The 18,474-nt window shown below is 37.3% G+C and overlaps 5 protein-coding genes across 7 annotated transcripts; 2 read left to right on the top strand and 3 right to left on the bottom strand.

Annotated features, from left to right (window-relative positions):
- The first annotated feature begins 295 nt into the window (after positions 1 to 295).
- LOC103829539 (DNA polymerase alpha catalytic subunit) lies at positions 296 to 8,891 on the top strand. 2 transcript variants are annotated; one of them, XM_009105206.3, is made up of 30 exons: positions 296 to 1,869; positions 1,962 to 2,132; positions 2,218 to 2,301; positions 2,388 to 2,462; positions 2,571 to 2,635; positions 2,805 to 2,895; positions 2,984 to 3,169; positions 3,402 to 3,565; positions 3,668 to 3,782; positions 3,923 to 4,099; positions 4,174 to 4,287; positions 4,501 to 4,620; positions 4,697 to 5,011; positions 5,092 to 5,181; positions 5,570 to 5,688; positions 5,769 to 5,841; positions 5,935 to 5,991; positions 6,102 to 6,194; positions 6,413 to 6,535; positions 6,611 to 6,708; positions 6,788 to 6,833; positions 6,925 to 7,038; positions 7,146 to 7,229; positions 7,312 to 7,518; positions 7,609 to 7,685; positions 7,798 to 8,008; positions 8,135 to 8,188; positions 8,278 to 8,397; positions 8,486 to 8,560; positions 8,659 to 8,891. In XM_009105206.3, exons 1-30 carry the CDS (start codon positions 751 to 753, stop codon positions 8,800 to 8,802), a joined length of 4,581 nt encoding a protein of 1,526 aa, XP_009103454.1. In that variant the 5' UTR covers positions 296 to 750; the 3' UTR covers positions 8,803 to 8,891. The 2 variants fall into 2 exon arrangements, with proteins under 2 accessions (XP_009103454.1, XP_009103455.1); XM_009105207.3 differs by having other exon boundaries at positions 751 to 1,869; positions 8,662 to 8,891.
- On the bottom strand, positions 8,812 to 10,043 carry LOC103829540 (transcription factor ALC). The gene is made up of 5 exons (XM_009105208.3): positions 9,743 to 10,043; positions 9,565 to 9,636; positions 9,419 to 9,484; positions 9,273 to 9,338; positions 8,812 to 9,187 (listed from the first exon to the last, which is right to left on the bottom strand). The coding sequence occupies exons 1-5, from the start codon at positions 9,983 to 9,985 to the stop codon at positions 8,990 to 8,992; spliced, it is 645 nt and encodes a 214-aa protein (XP_009103456.1). The 5' UTR covers positions 9,986 to 10,043; the 3' UTR covers positions 8,812 to 8,989.
- Positions 10,044 to 10,595: 552 nt separating this feature from the next.
- LOC103829538 (E3 ubiquitin-protein ligase RNF38) lies at positions 10,596 to 12,205 on the bottom strand. Of its 2 annotated transcripts, XM_009105205.2 has the most exons (4): positions 11,882 to 12,205; positions 11,590 to 11,804; positions 11,422 to 11,508; positions 10,596 to 10,914 (listed from the first exon to the last, which is right to left on the bottom strand). In XM_009105205.2, exons 2-4 carry the CDS (start codon positions 11,794 to 11,796, stop codon positions 10,657 to 10,659), a joined length of 552 nt encoding a protein of 183 aa, XP_009103453.1. In that variant the 5' UTR covers positions 11,797 to 11,804; positions 11,882 to 12,205; the 3' UTR covers positions 10,596 to 10,656. The 2 variants fall into 2 exon arrangements, with proteins under 2 accessions (XP_009103453.1, XP_033131768.1); XM_033275877.1 differs by having other exon boundaries at positions 11,590 to 11,947.
- A 2,536-nt stretch (positions 12,206 to 14,741) lies between these two features.
- On the top strand, positions 14,742 to 16,995 carry LOC103829535 (PI-PLC X domain-containing protein At5g67130). The gene is made up of 8 exons (XM_009105202.3): positions 14,742 to 15,013; positions 15,102 to 15,224; positions 15,325 to 15,462; positions 15,557 to 15,655; positions 15,730 to 16,033; positions 16,107 to 16,330; positions 16,404 to 16,490; positions 16,569 to 16,995. The coding sequence occupies exons 1-8, from the start codon at positions 14,903 to 14,905 to the stop codon at positions 16,755 to 16,757; spliced, it is 1,275 nt and encodes a 424-aa protein (XP_009103450.1). The 5' UTR covers positions 14,742 to 14,902; the 3' UTR covers positions 16,758 to 16,995.
- On the bottom strand, positions 16,972 to 18,453 carry LOC103829536 (F-box protein At5g67140). The gene is made up of 5 exons (XM_009105204.3): positions 18,139 to 18,453; positions 17,918 to 18,064; positions 17,551 to 17,686; positions 17,361 to 17,459; positions 16,972 to 17,292 (listed from the first exon to the last, which is right to left on the bottom strand). Exons 1-5 carry the CDS (start codon positions 18,225 to 18,227, stop codon positions 17,074 to 17,076), a joined length of 690 nt encoding a protein of 229 aa, XP_009103452.1. The 5' UTR covers positions 18,228 to 18,453; the 3' UTR covers positions 16,972 to 17,073.
- Positions 18,454 to 18,474: the final 21 nt, after the last annotated feature.

Below are 18,474 nucleotides of genomic sequence, written 5' to 3'. Positions count from 1 at the left end.
AGGACTGCTTACTCCAAACTTAGAACATCTGCATCAATGAATTCCTTGGGAGAGTTCACACAGTTTTCAAAAAAAAAATATTAAAATAAATTAAAGAAGTGAAACGGTCTCATAAAAGTTCACTGCACTAAATCCAGATTATCACTGTAGTGCGGGTCCTACGGTACGTGGCGGTCCGCGATTGGTCCGATTAATTAATTAATTTTTTCTTTAAAAAAAAACAAAAATCAAACAGAAAAAAAATAATAAAAAAATACTTTGTAAAAAATGATAAAAAAAATTAAAAAAAAAAAAATAATCTACGGGGTTCACTGATGCAATGCTCTTAGCTTCTTTGTCATCAACCCAACTCACAAGCCCATAAACCACGTTCTCACGCTTGTCATCAACCCAACTCACAAGCCCATAAACCACGTTCTCACGCAACGTTCGTGGAGTCTCCCAGTCTCACGGTGTAGCTTAGCTCATCGTTTTCCTCTCTGAAAGTTAACCTCTTCACTGTTCCAGCCTCTCACTCTCACGCCAAAGCTTCTCTGGGCTTCTCCCAAACTTGTCAACTTCAAGCCCAATAAGCTTCTCTTCTCTGGGCTTTACTAAACAAGATAAAGCCCATTAATATTAAGCTTATTAGGATCTCGCAGATAGAGGCGCCAAAATTATATCGATTTTCCCGCCATCTCGCAGATGTAAAACCCCAAATCGAACACTCGGCTTCAAAAAAAAAAAACCCAAATTAGAAGAAACTAAAAAATGTCCGGCGATAACTCGACGGAGGCTGGCCGAAAACGAAGCCGAGGCGCGGAGGCAGCGACTAGGAAGGAAGCTCTAGAGCGGCTGAAAGCGATTCGGCAAGGAGGACTTCGGAATCTATCATCTTCAGGTGGCGGCTACGACATCAGGATCGAACAGCCCATCTTCGATACAGTCGACGACGACGAGTACGATGCGATCGTGTCCCGGCGGCGTGAGGAGGCTCGCGGATTCGTAGTCGACGACGGGGAAGACGGAGATCTGGGATACGGCGACGAAGGCGAGGAGGAGGATTTCACGAAGCCCAGTGGGCCTGATTCGACTGATGAATCGGACGACGGTGGTGGATTTAGCGGGAGGCTGAGGAAGAAGAAAGCTGAGAAGAAGAAAGGGAAGGAGCAGCCTCAGGTTAAGAAGGTGAATCCGGCGCTTAAGGCGGCGGCTACTATCACAGGTGAAGGGAGACTCTCTTCGATGTTCACATCTTCGAGTTTCAAGAAGGGGAAGGAGACTGATACTGTAAAGTGTGAGGGTATTCTTGATGAGGTTTTAGCTGAGGTAACTCCTGATGATATTGATAGAGAGAGGCATAGGAGAAGGAAACAACCATCCACGGTTCCAGTTATGTTCTCTAGGAATAAAAATGTGGTTTCTGTTACCTCGAGCATGGCAATGAAGGATTCAGAACCTGCAAGTGATCGTGTTTTCATGGAGAAGGAGTTGATGAAAGAGATGAAAGAAGAAGTTGTGACAGAATCTGAAGTCACCCCTGTGCATGATTCTGAGAAGATGGAGTTACCTGGAAGTGGTAGTGTTATTGAGGATGGATCAAACGATGTGAGACAAAGTGAAGCGAAGGCTGAGTCAGGAGTGAAGGAGGTGTTTACTTTGAATGCGACAGTTGATATTAAAGAGAAGGATTCGGCTTTAAGCGCCACTGCTGGTTGGAAGGAAGCGATGGTCAAAGGTGGGACTGAGAATGGGGCTCCACTTAGTTCTAATTGCGAAGGTCAAACGGAATTTGATTTGGATGCTGATGGTTCACTTCGTTTTTACAATCTTGACGCTTACGAGGAGGCTTTTGGGGCGAGTATGGGCACAATATATTTGTTTGGGAAGGTGAGTCTCCTTAGATTTTTTCACTCATTTTCTTTTGCTTTGTAAGGTTAAATCTAGAGGGTTGATTTGGATGTCCTCTATGTACAATTCAGGTTAAGATGGGAGATGCGTTCAAGAGTTGCTGTGTGGTAGTTAAGAATATCCAGAGATGTGTTTATGCTATCCCCAATGAATCCGTATTTCCTTCCCATGAACTAATCACGCTCGAGCAAGAGGTGAAAGACTCTAAACTTTCTCCTGAATCCTTCCGGGGGAAGTTACATGTGAGTTTGACTACCTGTGTTACATGCTAGGAAGAAACAATATACTTTCCTCTATTATTTATTGTTTTTGGCCTTTTCTTCTCAGGAAATGGCATCAAATTTGAAGAACGAACTTTCTCAGCAATTGTTACAACTCAATGTTTCCAGTTATAGCATGGCACTTGTCAAGGTTTGAGTATTTACTTACTTTTCATGTATTTTAGCAGCAAAACTTTTCTTTGACTCTCTATTCTGCTCTCCATGGACGAATATCAGAGAAACTATGCATTTGAGAGGCCTGATGTGCCTGTTGGCGAACAATATGTCTTGAAGATAAATTATCCATTTAAGGTACATTTCATCTTTGAGTCGAACTAAAAGTTCTCTTTTATTTTTATTTTTTGTGAACTTCTGCACATCTCATCATCGTGACACTTTGCCTTTTTCTTGTTGTCATAGGATCCTCCTCTTCCAGAAGACCTTAAAGGGGAGTCTTTTAGCGCTGTCCTTGGCTCTAACACCAGGTTTAAGCTTCTTACTGCTGAGTTTCTTTACCTTTCTCTGTTTTTGATAGTCGATCAGTTAAGTTTGCATCTACTGGTCTTTTGCAAGCTTTTTAGTTAATGTGTGCCGCTATGTCAAAAATTTTGCGCGGTGCAACTTTCTCTGCTTATTAATTTAATTCATTTGCAGTGCTTTGGAGCTTTTTATCCTTAAAAGGAAGATAATGGGACCGTCTTGGCTCAAAATTTCAAACTTTTCTACCAATTCACCCTCTCAACGAGTAAGGCCTTTAAAAAGTACCATAACCGTCTTACTTGTGATATTTAGTTCTTTATATCTCCAATAATGAGGACTTGACACTTGTGCAGGTGAGCTGGTGCAAGTTTGAGGTTACTGTTGAATCTCCCAAGGTTATCACTGTTTTAGTTTCGGAGGAAAAAGTTGTTCATCCTCCTGCTGTAGTTACAGCCATAAATTTAAAGACTATAGTCAATGAAAAGCAGAACATCAGCGAAATTGTTTCTGCGTCTGTTCTCTGCTTTCACAACGCCAAGGTTTGTTCTATAACATTTGACCAATGCTTTAGCCGTTGTTTCTCTTTGTGAAGAATATGGATGTGCTGCTTCATCTCGATGGTTATACCACAATATTCTTTAGTATGATCATGACATCACCATTCAACAATAGTTATTTGTATTAAGCTGGTTTATGACAATTTTTCTTGCTCAAATGACAATCTTATGTAGACATGAGCAGCTTGACATTTGATGTTCCTTGGTCTTTCAGATTGATGTTCCAATGCCAGGTCCAGAAAGGAAGAGGTCTGGTATTCTGAGTCATTTCACTGTTGTTAGGAATCCTGAAGGAACCGGTTACCCAATTGGTTGGAAAAAAGAAGTGGCTGACAGAAATTCAAAGAACGGCTGCAGCGTTTTAAGTTTTGAAAATAGGTATTCGCAGCTCTGTTACTGTATAGGCCGTGCTCATGATCCATGTATATCTTTGGCAGTTCATGTTGCTTCATCAAACATTTTTTTCTTTTCTTACTGCAGTGAAAGAGCATTGCTGAATCGACTGTTTCTGGAGCTGAACAAATTGGACAGTGATGTTCTTGTGGGACATAATATATCAGGTTTTGATCTGGATGTCCTTCTCCAAAGAGCCCAGGTAAAGCAAATACTCTTTTTACCACTAATAAGATGTGTTTTTTTCATTTACATTCCGACGAAATTAAATTGCTCCATGATGGTATATTACTCTCATATGAAGATCACCTCTTGTCTGAAAACCCTATGACTACTATGCAGGCTTGCAAAGTTTTGAGTAGCATGTGGTCCAAAATTGGCCGTCTCAAACGCTCTTCCATGCCTAAGCTTAAAGGGAATACTAGTTATGGGTCCGGAGCTACACTAGGGATCATGTCTTGCATTGCTGGAAGACTCTTGTGTGATACAGATCTATGTTCTCGTGACTTGTTGAAGCAGGTATGATGCTCAAATTTTACAAGCAATGAGCTGAAGCTTACTCCCTCGCTTATAAAAGCTTCTGGTTGTTGCAGGTCAGTTATTCGTTAACAGATCTTTCAAAGACACAGCTAAACCGGGACAGGAAAGAGATATCGCCTAATGACATTCCCAAAATGTTCCAGTCATCTAAAACACTTGTGGAACTTGTAAGTTCTTCAATTAGTCCACTCATAGCTTTTTGTATGCATATGAGCTGTAACTACCTCACTGAGGACGATAGCTTATGATTCTTTGCAAACGAAATAATCCAGTCATACATAGAAGCAAAGGAATTACAGATAAACATCAGTTGACATAGGTTGATGAGTGACGACTGCATTGCTTGCTTGTTATAACATTTTGCCTCTCTTCGCATTCAGATTGAATGCGGTGAGACAGATGCGTGGTTATCCATGGAGCTCATGTTTCATCTAAGTGTTCTTCCACTCACTCTCCAGCTAACTAACATCAGTGGCAATCTTTGGGGGAAAACTCTTCAGGTAATGACTCCTGTTTCAGCTCTCCTTTTCTCTCTCTATGCTTTGAACACTCATGTTTTCTATGGTTCATTACCAGGGAGCCAGGGCGCAGAGAATTGAATACTACTTGCTACATACATTCCACTCGAAAAAGTACATCCTCCCAGACAAACTTTCTCAACGTATGAAGGAAATAAAGTCATCAAAAAGAAGAATGAATCATGGTCCGGAGGATCACAATGTTGATGAATTGGAAGCTGACCTGGCTTTGGAAAATGATCCGTCCAAGGGAAACAAAACAAAGAAGGGTCCAGCCTACGCTGGTGGACTGGTCTTGGAGCCAAAGAAAGGCTTATATGACAAATATGTTTTGCTTCTCGATTTCAATAGTCTTTACCCGTCTATTATACAGGTTAGCCGACTATTTTCTATTTTTCAAGCCTTGGATGTCTGTTTCCTTTGATTTGTGGTTAACGGTCATGGTAATTTCAGGAATATAATATCTGTTTCACGACCATACCACGATCAGAAGACGGAGTTCCTCGTTTACCGTCGAGTCAGACACCTGGAATTCTTCCAAAGGTATATTCACCATTGCACTAGTTGCTTTCTATTGTGACTTTACTCGGCTCTGTATGCGATCTGTTATACTTCGTCAAACACAAAATCTGTAAGTCACCCCAAATCCGTCTGAAACTAATAGAAAGAAATAAAAACTCACCGAAAGCATTAGTTTGCCTCGATTTCTCTGAAGGTGTATGTGGAAAATCCTCAAATTAAAACGACTGAGCTGTTCAGTATTGTATTAGTGATTGCTGCGTTCTGTAGTTCAACTAAACTAACCTTGACATCATCTTCTAAACTAGAGCTCTGTGCATTTCTTGGTACCACTATGATTTTCTCTCTTGTTCTGTTTATGCCCAGTCGAATAAAAGATTAGATGATAATTCACTGTATGTCTTTGTTTCAGTTGATGGAACATTTGGTCAGTATAAGGAAAAGCGTCAAACTAAAGATGGCAAAGGAAACAGGTCTTAAGTACTGGGAGCTTGACATTAGGCAGCAGGCAATAAAGCTCACAGCCAATAGGTTTGTATTTACGGTTTTAGGTTGTGCTGGCGATAAATACACATTTTTAATTAATGTTTTCCTATTCATTCTAAACACAGTATGTATGGATGTCTGGGTTTTTCCAATTCAAGATTCTACGCTAAGCCTTTAGCAGAGCTCATAACACTACAGGTAAGTTATGCTCTCTAAGTTTCCTAGTTACACAATTTTCGTTGTTTTTTTTCTCTATTCTCGTGTGATCCGATTAATTCCCCAACACTGCAGGGAAGGGAGATCCTGCAAAGAACCGTGGATCTTGTCCAGAATCATTTAAACCTAGAGGTATTTCCTATACTTTGAGTCCCACGAAATGCATGTCAGTAGATAATTGATGTAATGTGTCCGCATTTCTCTTTATCAGTTGTAGAACTAAACATCTTGCTATTACGCAGGTGATTTACGGTGACACAGATTCAATCATGATTCACAGTGGACTAGATGATATCGAAGAGGTGAAAGCCATTAAAACAAAAGTCATCCAAGAGGTAGGTTGGATAATAGATTTTTCTCCAGCCTTTCACCCTTAGTTTTAAACCTTTCTATTACCAAACCAATATGCATTAGATACTTGCAACCTTGATGTTTGGTTTCTTGATGCATGAAACATCACGCAATGGAAAACTCAAACCGCTATAATTATAGACAATGTACTGTAAAAAGCAGACATTTGATTTGGTCTCACTTTCTCGCTTTCGATTTCTAGGTCAATAAGAAGTATAGATGTCTGAAAATTGACTGTGATGGCATATATAAGAGGATGCTTCTTCTTAGAAAAAAAAAATATGCTGCCGTCAAGTTGCAGTTCAAGGACGGGAAGACTTGTGAGGTAATATTTAATTTACACTTTGGCTATCTTTTCTTTTAGAAAATGTTTTGAGTACTATATGACTTCTCAATGCAGGACATTGAAAGAAAAGGTGTGGACATGGTTCGTCGAGATTGGAGCTTACTTTCCAAGGAAATTGGAGATTTATGCTTGTCTAAGATCTTGTGTGGAGGGTATGTTCTAAAACATTAAGTGAAAACAATAATTTTTACTTTCTCATGCAACGCACAACAAGTCCTGTCTTCTTTGCAGGTCATGTGAGGATGTTGTTGAAGCAATTCATAGCGAGCTTATGAAGGTAATCTTTGTTAACCTCCATTTAGTAACCTTTTTTAATTAGTATGCTCTTCTTTGTCATCCAATACATGTATGCTTTGTCCATCCAACAGATAAAAGAGGAAATGAGAAATGGGAAAGTTGCACTTGAGAAGTATGTCATCACCAAGGCATTGACTAAGTCACCAGAAGCTTATCCAGATTCCAAAAGCCAACCACACGTTCAAGTGAGTATATATTTGCATTATTGCTCACCGGAATTATTCTTAAAGTTTATACTTTTCATATTTTCACTGAACTCTGATTGTGCGGTTGAACCGTTTTTTTTTCTCAGGTCGCACTCAGAATGAGGCAACGTGGTTATAAAGAAGGTTTCAATGCTAAGGATACTGTACCATATATAATCTGCTATGAACAGGTTCCCAACACAGAAGACCAGCTTAATACAATCCGAACCAAATTGCCTCTCTACTAAATTTTTTAACTCTTCCTTTGTGCAGGGTAATACTAGCTCTGCCAGCTCAGCAGGGATTGCCGAACGTGCTAGGCATCCTGATGAGGTGAAATCAGAAGACAGCAAATGGTTGGTTGACATAGATTACTACTTGGCACAGCAGATTCATCCTGTGGTGTCTCGTTTATGCGCAGAGATTCAGGGCACAAGTCCTGAGAGGTTAGCCGAGTGTTTAGGACTTGACCCATCAAAGGTAAAACAGCTTTCATTTAACTCCAATCTCCAATTTCATATAGGATGATTATCAATACTGATAAATGGTTGTAAACAATGTGTTTAATAGTATCGAAGCAGATCAAACGATGCTACTAGCAGTGATCCTTCTGCATCCCTCTTGTTTGCTACAAGCGATGAAGAAAGGTAACTGTAATTTGCTACCATGCTTCCTTCCTATAATATATTTTCTCCAGGATTTGAGATATTCTTAGAATTCAAGATTTGCAACAACGTAATTTACATGTAAAAAACGCAGATACAAGAGCTGCGAGCCGTTAGCATTAGCATGCCCCAGCTGCTCTGCTGCTTTCAATTGTCCATCTATTACTAGCTCAGTCTATGCGTCGATCAGTAAGAAATCTGAAACAGAGGAATCTGATTCTACATTCTGGCTTAAGCTGCAATGCCCGAAATGTGAGCCAGAAGGTAGCACGGGAAGAATATCCCCTGCAATGATAGCTAACCAGGTAGATAAGCTTTGTTAAAAAATATCTTAATTTCTATGTTTCTCAAAAGTAAAGAACTGTTGTATCCTTCTGATTTGGCTTGTAGAACAAATGGTTTGGTAATTAACTTGTTATCATGCATTTCAGGTGAAAAGGCAGATCGATGGGTTTGTATCTATGTACTACAAAGGCATAATGATGGTGCGTAAAAAAACCTTCTCACTTGCCTCGTTAATATTCATAATTTGAACACCTGTCATTATTAAGTAAGGCCTATGAATTTTATTCAGTGTGACGATGAGTCTTGCAAGCACACGACTCGCAGCCCCAACTTCCGTTTGCTTGGTGACCGTGAACGGGGAACAGTTTGTCCAAACTATCCTAATTGTAATGGAACCCTCTTAAGAAAGGTATATGCCCTCATCCACCTTGTAAGAAGTCTTATCTTTCTGTTGCTTCATAGAACAACTTTTGACTCCAAGCCTTGTCTTATTACAGTACACTGAAGCAGACTTGTACAAGCAGCTGTCATACTTTTGCCACATATTAGACACCCAGTGCAATCTAGAAAAGGTTTCTACTTTACAATCTTATCTTCTTATACAAGTTTTATCACAATCAATTTGTGCTGTCTAGATCCCTGATAATCTCTCTGGCATTTAATAAAAAAGCAGATGGATGTTGGTGTCAGAATTCAAGTAGAGAAAGCATTGACGAAGATAAGACCTGCGGTTCAGTCAGCAGCATCCATGGCTCGAAGTATCCGAGACCGGTGTGCGTACGGATGGCTGCAACTCACAGACATAGCCATTTGATCTTAATCATGTAGTTAAATTTATTCTGACATCATTATAATGAAGCTACTCAGTTTTGTTCAGTCCTAAAGCTTATTAGCATAACACTTATATAACCAAATACTAGACTCTACAAATCATTTTCGACTCATGTTTCTGTGGAGAGGAAATCTGACTTCGGATCCTCTTCACTGTCTGAACGTTGTCTTCAAAGCAGAGTGGTTGTGGGAAAGCACATTTCCTGAGTTTCGGGTGGTTCACGGTTAGCCATCGAGTGAGAACCACCAAGCAGAGTCTCAAGGTTCAGCCCTTGTTCTGAGGTTCCAGTGATCCTTGTCTGCGTAGGCGGTAGAATTGGTGGTAATCGCAGAGGATTTAGGCCTAAACCATTCATAGCGGCTAACGTCTGCATTCATTAAGTTAATCAGATGTTTGGTTTTACAAATTTAGTTGTTCATGATCATAGCGTAAGGAACATATAGAAAAAGAACCTGAAACTGAAGTTGAAGCTGTTTCAGATATTCTATAGCTTCATCAAGCATTGAGGCCTTATCTGTCTACAAAACATAAAAAACAAAACAAATGGTTCTCACAACTGAGTTCTGAAGGATAAAAAGGCGAACTTGGTATTTACCACCTTGTTGGAATTGGGTATCAGTTTCTGCAAAGCTTTCATTTTCTCATTGATCTTGCTCCTCCTCCTCTGCATATATCCAGTTTCTATTATTATCTCTAGTTTTTTTTTAAACCAAATCAAGAATCTTAAAAGGATAAAGACGAAACCTTTTCAGACAAGTTGTGGAACTGTGCATCAATGTTTCTCTTCAATGAATTTCGCTGTCTAGCTCCATTTCTCTTTAGTGTTGTGTTAACCATTACCAAGCAAAAACAACAACTAAGTTATTTTTTCTTTAATCAAAAGCGAGGGTAGTTTCACGGAAACTAACATCGTTAAGTTTACCTTGTTTTCGAAACCACATTTGCCTTCCCCAGTTTCAGCGGCTGCACAAGCGGCGTAAGAAACCGCTCCGCCGGGAACGAGGGGGAAGGTTCGGTTGAACATCTCAGCGGAGGAAACGATTTTCTTCGGTGAGAAAGAAGGTTGAGCTGTGGGAGCACGGGACAGTACCTGCCGGAGAATGCTCGAGAGTTCGTCCGAAGAAGATGGAGCAGGAAGACGATCACCTTCGTCGGAATTACCCATCTCTCTCCTCTCTCTCTCTGTGAATTCTTCTCATCACAAAGTTACTGAGGCTTTTCATAATAAATAGGCAGGCGCGTGGCAAATCACTCTAGCCATAATCTGGTGGCTTACGTTATTATACTGTATATGAATATTCCCATTAGTGATAATTTGTATTTTGTTCACAACTTTATAGTCTATAAATTCAATAATTGATTTTGTACTGGATTTAACAAAGCAGATTTATCATTAAATGTAGTTATAAGTATTAACACCCGGTAAGATTGCATAAAAAAAAAAAGATTGCATATAATATTTCTTTTTCTTCTCTTTTTTTCCCGATGCCATAAATAAAAAATAGAGCAGTGATGGGTGGAAAAATCAGTAAAGAACGGTTGATAGATAGAGTTTTCTGAAAGTCATAAATAATACTGTAATTAATTATTATTATTAAACATGAAAAAGGACAATCACTTCACAGGTAAGGTCTTGCAAGAGTTTCACCATTTTTGACAAATTGCAGTGGGTGTTGTCTTGAATGATAATTAACTTGCATAAATTTTGGTAGACTTTTTTTTTTGTTATGAAACTTCCATATTTGTTTTTATTAAACTACCGAATACCGATACTTGAACAAAAGAAACCAATGTTAGCAATACTAACACATTCAAATATTCAGCATCATGAAACAATTAAAGAGCTTGTTGCTTGCAAAGAGGACACTTGTTCTTGACCATTAGCCAGTTTTTGATACACTCGTAGTGAAAATCATGCCCACATGCCAGTGTAGAAGCCTCATCATTGCACTTAAGTTCATCGAGACATATCACACACTTCTCCGCTTGACCAGAACGATCTTCATACTTTCTTCGTTTCAGATTCCCCTCAATGATATCAACGTCTACACCAATGCAGACATCTCCTATCTGCTCACTCATGAGCAATAATTCCTAGAAAAAAATACACTAATAAACTTTTGAATATATATATATATGGTTACAGAGTTCTAAATTTACAACCATGCACATTATGGTTGTCAATGGTAACAATGAAATGAAATTAGTGGAATCAAAATAGATGGAATAAGATGAATGGAATTAGTTAAAAAAGAAATATTTTCATTCTATTCACTCATAATTAAAATTGCATATGAATGTATTTTTTGTATATTTTTTGGAATGTTTGTGGAATTGATGGAATGAGTATTTCATTCTATTCATGTTAAATACTGTAAAAATTTATGGAAATAATGAAATAAGTCATTGGACGTCATATCATTTTAAAAATCAACAATCCAATTGCAGCATATATATTCCTTTTTGTTTTCTTCAACTATGATTCAAATGCATATCCACTGAGAAAAAAATGTACAAATGCAATATAACCAAATAAGTTACCAATAAATTGATTATATGTTACATAAAATATACCTTTATATATATTATCTTTCACCATACCTCATACGTGAAGTTGAGTTCTTCATATGATGGTATTTCAAATGATCCATTGGCCAGTGTCTGTAACCACTGCTCGAATGTTTCTTCCTATACATTTTCAATAAGTCTTATATTATTTATCCATACTTTAATATCTCTAAAAAAAACATGCAGAAAGTAGATTATTACCATTGGATATATCATTGAAATTGGAGTAGCATCTATTGTCATACCATCATGGTTCATCTCGACCATCGAATGATTAGGCTCTATTGAGTTGGCATTAACATCAACGCTCGGATAAGTGTCCCACCTCTGCCAATCATCTCCATATAATAACTGTTCGAAGCTGAATGGAGTATCTGATTCCGAAAAATCATTCATGTTTTGGTCCATATATAATTCTGAAAGAACAAAGATTATCTGGCTCAAATTATAGGAATGACTAAATAGAGACATGCCAATAAAGATAGATTCATACCTCAATGTTTTGATGAACAAACACTTAATAAAATTATAGCTAAGGAGTGCTGATCACAAGCTTATAAACACACTTTGTTTTCAACTGAAGAATATTTTGTGTATCACAAGATGATTTCGAAGCACTCTTATGTCGTTGTAATCTATGAGATAAGTAATCGACGTATATATATGAGGAACCATGGTTAAAGCATTTAGCCACTTTAAGCAAAATGATAAACAACAATAAATGTTAGTAAAATAAATTACACTTGTTGGTTTTTCTGGAGTCCAAAAATGCTAACAAACAAAATAACAAATAGAGATAGCTAATAAAAATGGAATCACCACTGGATTCTAGAAATTTATATCCTGTTTTAGCTTTGTATTTATTTAAATGGAAATGTTTTTTATAGGATATTTTCACCAACTGTATTTCCTTAATAAAAGACACATTTTCGATTACTTAATTAATAGAAAAGATCAATTCTATAAAAGTATTAAATTAATAAACGTATGGCTTAAAATGTTTCTTTGATAATGCTAGATACTGCATACACAAAGTTCACAAAAAAAAACTCATTTTGGTTCATTTGATGATTTGCAATACAGTCAATGGGCATATGCTAACAAACAAAATAACAAATAGAGAAAGCTAACAAAAATGGCATCACCACTGGATTCTAGAAAACTTTATCCTGTTTTAGCTATGTATATTTAATTAAATGGAAATGGTTTTTATAGAATGCTTTTCACCAACTGTATTTCCTTAATAAAAGATATATTATGGATTACTTAATAGAAAATATCATCAATTCTATAAAAGTATTAAATTAATAAACGTATGGCTTAATATGTTCTTTGATAATGCTAGATACTACATACACAAAAGTCACACAAAAAAAAACTCATTTAGGTTCGTTTGATGATTTGCAATACTGTCAAAGGGCATATGCGTAATAAGTATGAAGTGTTGAAGCCTTAGTCCAACAAAATGCGGAAGCTTTGGACGAGGTTGTGACAGAAACCCAAACAAGGTGATGAGATCAGACGTCGGTGGAAGCTTTTGATCAATTGTAAAGGAGCTCTCCCTTGAATTCGAGTAAAGTTTTTATAAACCATTAAATCTTATACTCGTGTTTTATTTTCGCTTTATTGTTTGCCTGGTAGGATTTTTTCATGCCTAGCTTTACGAAGTGTATGAGAGTTCACGTAGAAATCTTAAAGACACGTATCACACATAGATGATTTAGAGAAGATATTTCGATGCTTGGATTGACTTTTAGTACCTTTATGTATTGTCAATGTTTGGATTGTTACATTGTATGCTTGCTAGTGAAGCGTGGAAAATGAGGAAGCTTTTACCAAATGTCATATTAGAGATGTCACAGAATGAGCGTTGTTTGTGTGAAATATATAAAAACTTGAAAAAGTTTCGGGGCAAAGAGATTGATCGAGAAAGATCGATCTCTCTTAATATTTGGTTATATGATTGATAATACAGTCATACAGATATATGTGGAACCTTGTAACAGCAATCCAAAGAAGGTTCACATGGTGACTGAAGACATAATGAAGCTTCATAGACATATCGGATAAAGTAAGTTCTCTGGTAAGTTTTGGCTTGTGATGAGAGTATACATAGACACGTTAAATATGCCAGTATTCCTTGGTTGATTTAGTTTTCACGTACGTATTGCCAAAGTATTCTAGTTGTCTGAAAACGCATGCATGGTTGTGAAAATACAAACATACGTGTGAGTATGTTTCGATACTGAGAAAAGTATTTGCGCATTACATAGGAACTAATGGTAAATTTGCTTTAGTTTGACAATGCTAAGGATATCAGTTATGTGGTTGGTTGGACTCTATATGTAGGTACTAGAGAGAGTTGCTAATTTCATTATTGAAACGGAATGTTGTGTGTTTCTTAATTATTAAGAAGTAAAAACATGCATGCGTAATGTATCAACAGTAATCTTATTCTTGGGATCTTCAGAAACTAAGAAATTTTATATGTTTGAGACTAGTACCAGTTCTTAACTCTAATTAAGTCTTTGTTTTGCTTTTTCAGTTACGGCTTTTGCTTTCCTGTTATAGGATTTGCTTTTGATTCAGTTCCGGTTCTTGTTATCTAGGGTGAATATTCGTAAAAATGATCTTTCAAAATTCAATAATGAATTCTAGAGGACAGAAAAAACATGTGTCCCCACGCATGTGACCACCGTTGGCCAAAACAGAAAAAAGATATCAAATAATATTCTAGGTCAATGCAGTCACTAGAAAAATGAAAGCGTTGATTTGTGAAATTAAATACTTTTATGAGAGATACCACATACGAGAGATCTAACACTACAATAGGATGATAATCTAGCAAGTTTTTCTTTCTTTTCTTTTGAAGTAATTAAGTTCCACTAATAGACCCTAACGGGCATAAACAACAGTTACAAATAATGATTTGAGTAAAATTTAGGAAGTTTAAACAAAAGGATACTTCATTTATTTATAGAAAGATGCATATACTAAACGTATGTATTAAGGTTTTTTTTTTTTTTTAACTATATAAAGGTTTGTTTTGATAAATGGTTTTTAGGATCACCGTTCTCATAACTCATAAGTTGTATGTACGTATACTCACCACGAATGGTGTGGTTGGTGTACAACATTTAGAAACTGTAGTCTCTAATTATCAATCATAATGTTAAAAGAGGGTGTTTTTGGTCCATAATTGAACTACTTTTTGACGTGGTTTATCTTCTTAAACTGAGTTTTATATCAGACTGGTGGGAAAAAAGATTCAACCTTGTCGAAGAAAACAAACAAACACAAAAAAAAAAAAGAAGCAAAACCTTTTTCTTTTTATAAATCCATCATCTCTCAGAGACAATTACGTTTGGTTAACAAATCAATGAAGCCCGCGTTTTATTACCTAAAACATACTTTTGTCTCTGTCTTAAAACCCCAATAAATCAACAGTAGATCGAAACATCATTCACACAGATTTCTCTCTCTATCTATCTCTTTCTGCTTAAGCTAAGGAGCGATGTCGGCGTGCACCAACGGCTTAAGCAGAGTCGTATCAGTCTCTCTCCTTCTTCTCCTACTTTCCTTCTTCTTCTCCCTTTCCTCTGCTTGCTCTAATGGGAACTGCCAGGTTCTTGCTTCTTTCTCCGGTTTTTTTTATTCTTTTTCATCAAATTGGGTCTTAAATCTAATAAAGATCTTGCTATGGTTCTTCTCAGATGCTGGAGTCATGCTCCTCAGCCACTGACTGTGTCCCTGGTCTATACTGTGGGAACTGTCCTGCTATTGGAAGAACTAAACCCATTTGCACTAGAGGCCAAGCCACCATGCCAACTTCCATTGTAAGATTTGCTGATTTGAAGATTGGTTGCATCAAAAGTTTTCAACTTTGAAGATGGGTTTTGCTAAAGATGTGTTTTTTTTTCTTTCTTAATTGTGTAGATCAATGGATTGCCTTTTAACAAGTATACATGGTTGATGACTCATAATGCCTTTAGCAATGCAAATCAACCGCCTTTGCCAGGTGTTCAGAGGCTTACATTCTTCAACCAAGAAGATACTGTTACTAATCAGCTCAGAGTAATAAGGAGGACTCTTCTCATTACTATTTTGACATGTTACTTCTTTTGTGGTAAAAAAACTCTTTGAATGTTGGTTTTACATTTTGCTGTAGAATGGAGTTAGAGGACTAATGCTGGATATGTATGACTTCAACGACGACATCTGGCTTTGCCATTCTCTCCGAGGCCAATGCTTCAACTTCACCGCCTTTGTAAAAAACTGATCTTCACATCTTTTACTATATTTAGATCCAAAGCTTGAAACTTTGTTTGTTTCCTTAATCAGCAACCTGCAATTAACACATTGAGGGAAGTTGAGGCGTTCTTGACTCAGAACCCAACAGAGATTGTCACCATCATCATTGAGGACTATGTGCACAGACCTAAAGGCTTATCAACTCTGTTTGCAAACGCTGGTCTGGACAAGTACTGGTTTCCCGTTTCAAAAATGCCCAAAAGGGGTGAAGACTGGCCTACTGTGACTGACATGGTGCAAGAGAATCACAGGCTCTTGGTTTTCACTTCTGTTGCTGCTAAAGAAGATGAAGAAGGCGTTGCGTATCAGTGGAGATACATTGTCGAAAACGAATGTGAGTATCAATCTCAAAGTTCAACTCTTTTTCATTCTTTGAGTAACCTTTCTTTTGCTATTATCCTATAAAGCTGGAGATCCTGGTGTGAAGCGAGGTTCTTGTCCGAACAGAAAAGAGTCACAGCCTTTGAATTCGAAAAGCTCATCTCTTTTCTTGATGAACTACTTTCCGACGTTTCCGGTAGAGAAAGATGCTTGCAAGGAACACTCAGCTCCACTTGCTGAGATGGTTGGGACTTGTCTCAAGTCAGCTGGGAACAGAATGCCAAACTTTCTCGCTGTTAACTTCTACATGGTAACTGAATCAATAGTTAAAACTAGAACATATTACATTTTCCGGCGAGTTTTATTAAACAAAACCATTGCAGAGAAGTGACGGAGGAGGCGTTTTCGAAGTTCTAGACAGAATGAATGGACCTGTTATCTGCGGTTGTGAAACTCTTGCTGCCTGCCAGGTAATAAAATAATATTAGCTTCTCTATTTTACAAGCCTAAACCATCTAAAAACATTGGGTTTAATTTGATGTTATCAGCCAGAAGCAGCTTTTGGTTCGTGCAAAAACGTTACTCTTCAGACAAGAGCTCCAGACATGGACTCAACTGCTGGGACCTACTCAGGTTCAGTTCAGTTCTCAAGATCCTTAGCTGCTGTTGCCTATTCACCAAACACCGTTCTTGTCTTGTGCTTCTCATGGCTTCCATTGCTGGTGTTTTTGCTATGACACAACCAAACCAATTCAACTTCTAGAGAGATCCTTAAGTTGAGGATATATATGAAATGGCGTTAGAAAGAGTTTTCTGATTTTGATTCTTGTATTTGTAGACTGCAGATTTTATAGTCAGAAAGCCTGTGTGTGTGTATGTGTGTGTGTCTTTCAGCTTCTGTTGAATCTTTATGCAACTTATTATATAAATATATATAGAATCTTTACTGAATAATTTATATAATCTTTTTATTGATGAGAGAACACATAAGAGAATTGGAGAGTTCAGTTTTTTTTTTATGAATTACTATATACAAAGGAAAGCAACAAAAGACTAGACAGCATGCAACAAAGGTGGTGGTGGATTCTGAGCATTGAGGAGTAACTGAATGGGTTTGATCTGAAGTGCAGGACTGATGGTAAGTAAAGCAATGAAGCAATCAACAGGAACTCTAGTTCCCCATAAGTTGAGAGATTCTAGTTTTCTACATTTGTTGACGAGAACAAGAAGGCCTCTCTCTGTCACATGGCGGCAACACCACATACTGATTGTCTGCATAAAGCATAAAAGAACCAGTTTATGACTTCAGACAAAACCAAAGAGATTAGATTATGGTTTACCTTGAGGTGATGGCAGCGTTCTGCAATGGCGAAAAGGGACTCGTCGGTGATGAATGTTCCTCCAATGTTCAGATGTTGCAAGGAAGAAGTTTTTGATACCTATCAAACCAAGAAATAAAAGATTCTTTTTTTTTAAGATGATAAAAAAATGAATATTCAAGATTCCAATTTTAAGGCATTATTAGATTACCAGTTGAACAACACCAGAGTCAGTAATGGCGGTCATGCCCCATAAAGAGATTGAGGTTAAATTGGATACACATCTAGTAGAAGCTATCTGGTAAAGACCATTATCAGTTATATGACAACCCCATCTGCTTCTAGATCTGCAAAAACAGACAAAACATAAAACTATATGAAGAAACAGAGTTTTTTTTTGGAAGTTCTGTAATGTATTGATTAACCAAGTCAATGTCTTCAAAACCCTGAAGGTAAAGTTGGAAACTTGACCAGAGTTTAAGACAAATCTTTACCAATGTTTTAGACTCTAAATATGGATACAAATCCACCATTGAAGGTCAAATCAAGCACATAGAGGGAGAGAGAGAGGGGATTACATGTCGAGTTCTTTGAGATTGTAAGCGAGATGAACGAGACGAGAAGTGGAATCATCGTCCATTTTCCAACCAGCAAAGCTCAGAGATTGTCTTCTTGCCATGGATTGGTTCACAGCTTTTCTCCACTTCTTACAAACCCCACTTGCTCTACAAAAAAACAAATTCATCAAAAAAACTTCAAATTTGTTTCCTTTAATGAAAAATAAAATCAAAACACTTACTGGGCCAATTCGGTGAAAGAGGTGACCAGAGAAAATATATAAGCAAGAAGGTGTAAAGGTAAACGATCGATCGCTGCTTCTTCATCCATTTCTTATAATAAAGAACTTGTTGAATGATTACTTTTGCAGAAAGTCTTTTTTATATATATTCACAAGACAAGATTGTATTTATGCAAATCTCTTCAACGGTTCTTCATAATTACAGAGGAAGAAGAAGAAGAAGATGTTGTCATTTTCTTTGTATTAAGTACAAAAGATGTGGTCATCGTTCCGTCATAGTTTTGAATCGTTATATGATTTTAATGAGTTTTTTTAATTACAGGGTCCAATATTTTG

This window comes from Brassica rapa, chromosome A07 (genome assembly GCF_000309985.2).
Source record: "Brassica rapa cultivar Chiifu-401-42 chromosome A07, CAAS_Brap_v3.01, whole genome shotgun sequence".
NCBI lineage: Eukaryota > Viridiplantae > Streptophyta > Magnoliopsida > Brassicales > Brassicaceae > Brassica > Brassica rapa.
Note: the sequence above shows the minus strand (reverse complement) of the source record. Positions and strands in the feature narration are given on the sequence as shown.

What these genes read in the sequence shown, in the direction of transcription:
- LOC103829539 (XM_009105206.3), top strand. Translation starts at nt 751, where the DNA reads ATGTCCGGCGATAACTCGACGGAGGCTGGCCGAAAACGAAGCCGAGGC. An exon ending in CCAATTCACCCTCTCAACGA is followed by an intron (nt 2,896 to 2,983) that starts GTAAGGCCTTTA and finishes ACACTTGTGCAG; the next exon opens with GTGAGCTGGTGCAAGTTTGA. An exon ending in ATGGAACCCTCTTAAGAAAG is followed by an intron (nt 8,398 to 8,485) that starts GTATATGCCCTC and finishes GTCTTATTACAG; the next exon opens with TACACTGAAGCAGACTTGTA.
- LOC103829540 (XM_009105208.3), bottom strand. Translation starts at nt 9,985, where the DNA reads ATGGGTAATTCCGACGAAGGTGATCGTCTTCCTGCTCCATCTTCTTCG. An exon ending in AATGTGGTTTCGAAAACAAG is followed by an intron (nt 9,637 to 9,742) that starts GTAAACTTAACG and finishes ACAACACTAAAG; the next exon opens with AGAAATGGAGCTAGACAGCG. An exon ending in TCCACAACTTGTCTGAAAAG is followed by an intron (nt 9,485 to 9,564) that starts GTTTCGTCTTTA and finishes GGATATATGCAG; the next exon opens with AGGAGGAGGAGCAAGATCAA.
- LOC103829538 (XM_033275877.1), bottom strand. Translation starts at nt 11,859, where the DNA reads ATGTCTCTATTTAGTCATTCCTATAATTTGAGCCAGATAATCTTTGTT. An exon ending in TTTCAATGATATATCCAATG is followed by an intron (nt 11,509 to 11,589) that starts GTAATAATCTAC and finishes GAAAATGTATAG; the next exon opens with GAAGAAACATTCGAGCAGTG. An exon ending in AACTCAACTTCACGTATGAG is followed by an intron (nt 10,915 to 11,421) that starts GTATGGTGAAAG and finishes ATTTTTTTCTAG; the next exon opens with GAATTATTGCTCATGAGTGA.
- LOC103829535 (XM_009105202.3), top strand. Translation starts at nt 14,903, where the DNA reads ATGTCGGCGTGCACCAACGGCTTAAGCAGAGTCGTATCAGTCTCTCTC. An exon ending in GCTCTAATGGGAACTGCCAG is followed by an intron (nt 15,014 to 15,101) that starts GTTCTTGCTTCT and finishes GGTTCTTCTCAG; the next exon opens with ATGCTGGAGTCATGCTCCTC. An exon ending in TCGCTGTTAACTTCTACATG is followed by an intron (nt 16,331 to 16,403) that starts GTAACTGAATCA and finishes AAACCATTGCAG; the next exon opens with AGAAGTGACGGAGGAGGCGT.
- LOC103829536 (XM_009105204.3), bottom strand. Translation starts at nt 18,227, where the DNA reads ATGGATGAAGAAGCAGCGATCGATCGTTTACCTTTACACCTTCTTGCT. An exon ending in TCTTTCACCGAATTGGCCCA is followed by an intron (nt 18,065 to 18,138) that starts GTAAGTGTTTTG and finishes GTTTTTTTGTAG; the next exon opens with AGCAAGTGGGGTTTGTAAGA. An exon ending in ACTCTGGTGTTGTTCAACTG is followed by an intron (nt 17,460 to 17,550) that starts GTAATCTAATAA and finishes TTGGTTTGATAG; the next exon opens with GTATCAAAAACTTCTTCCTT.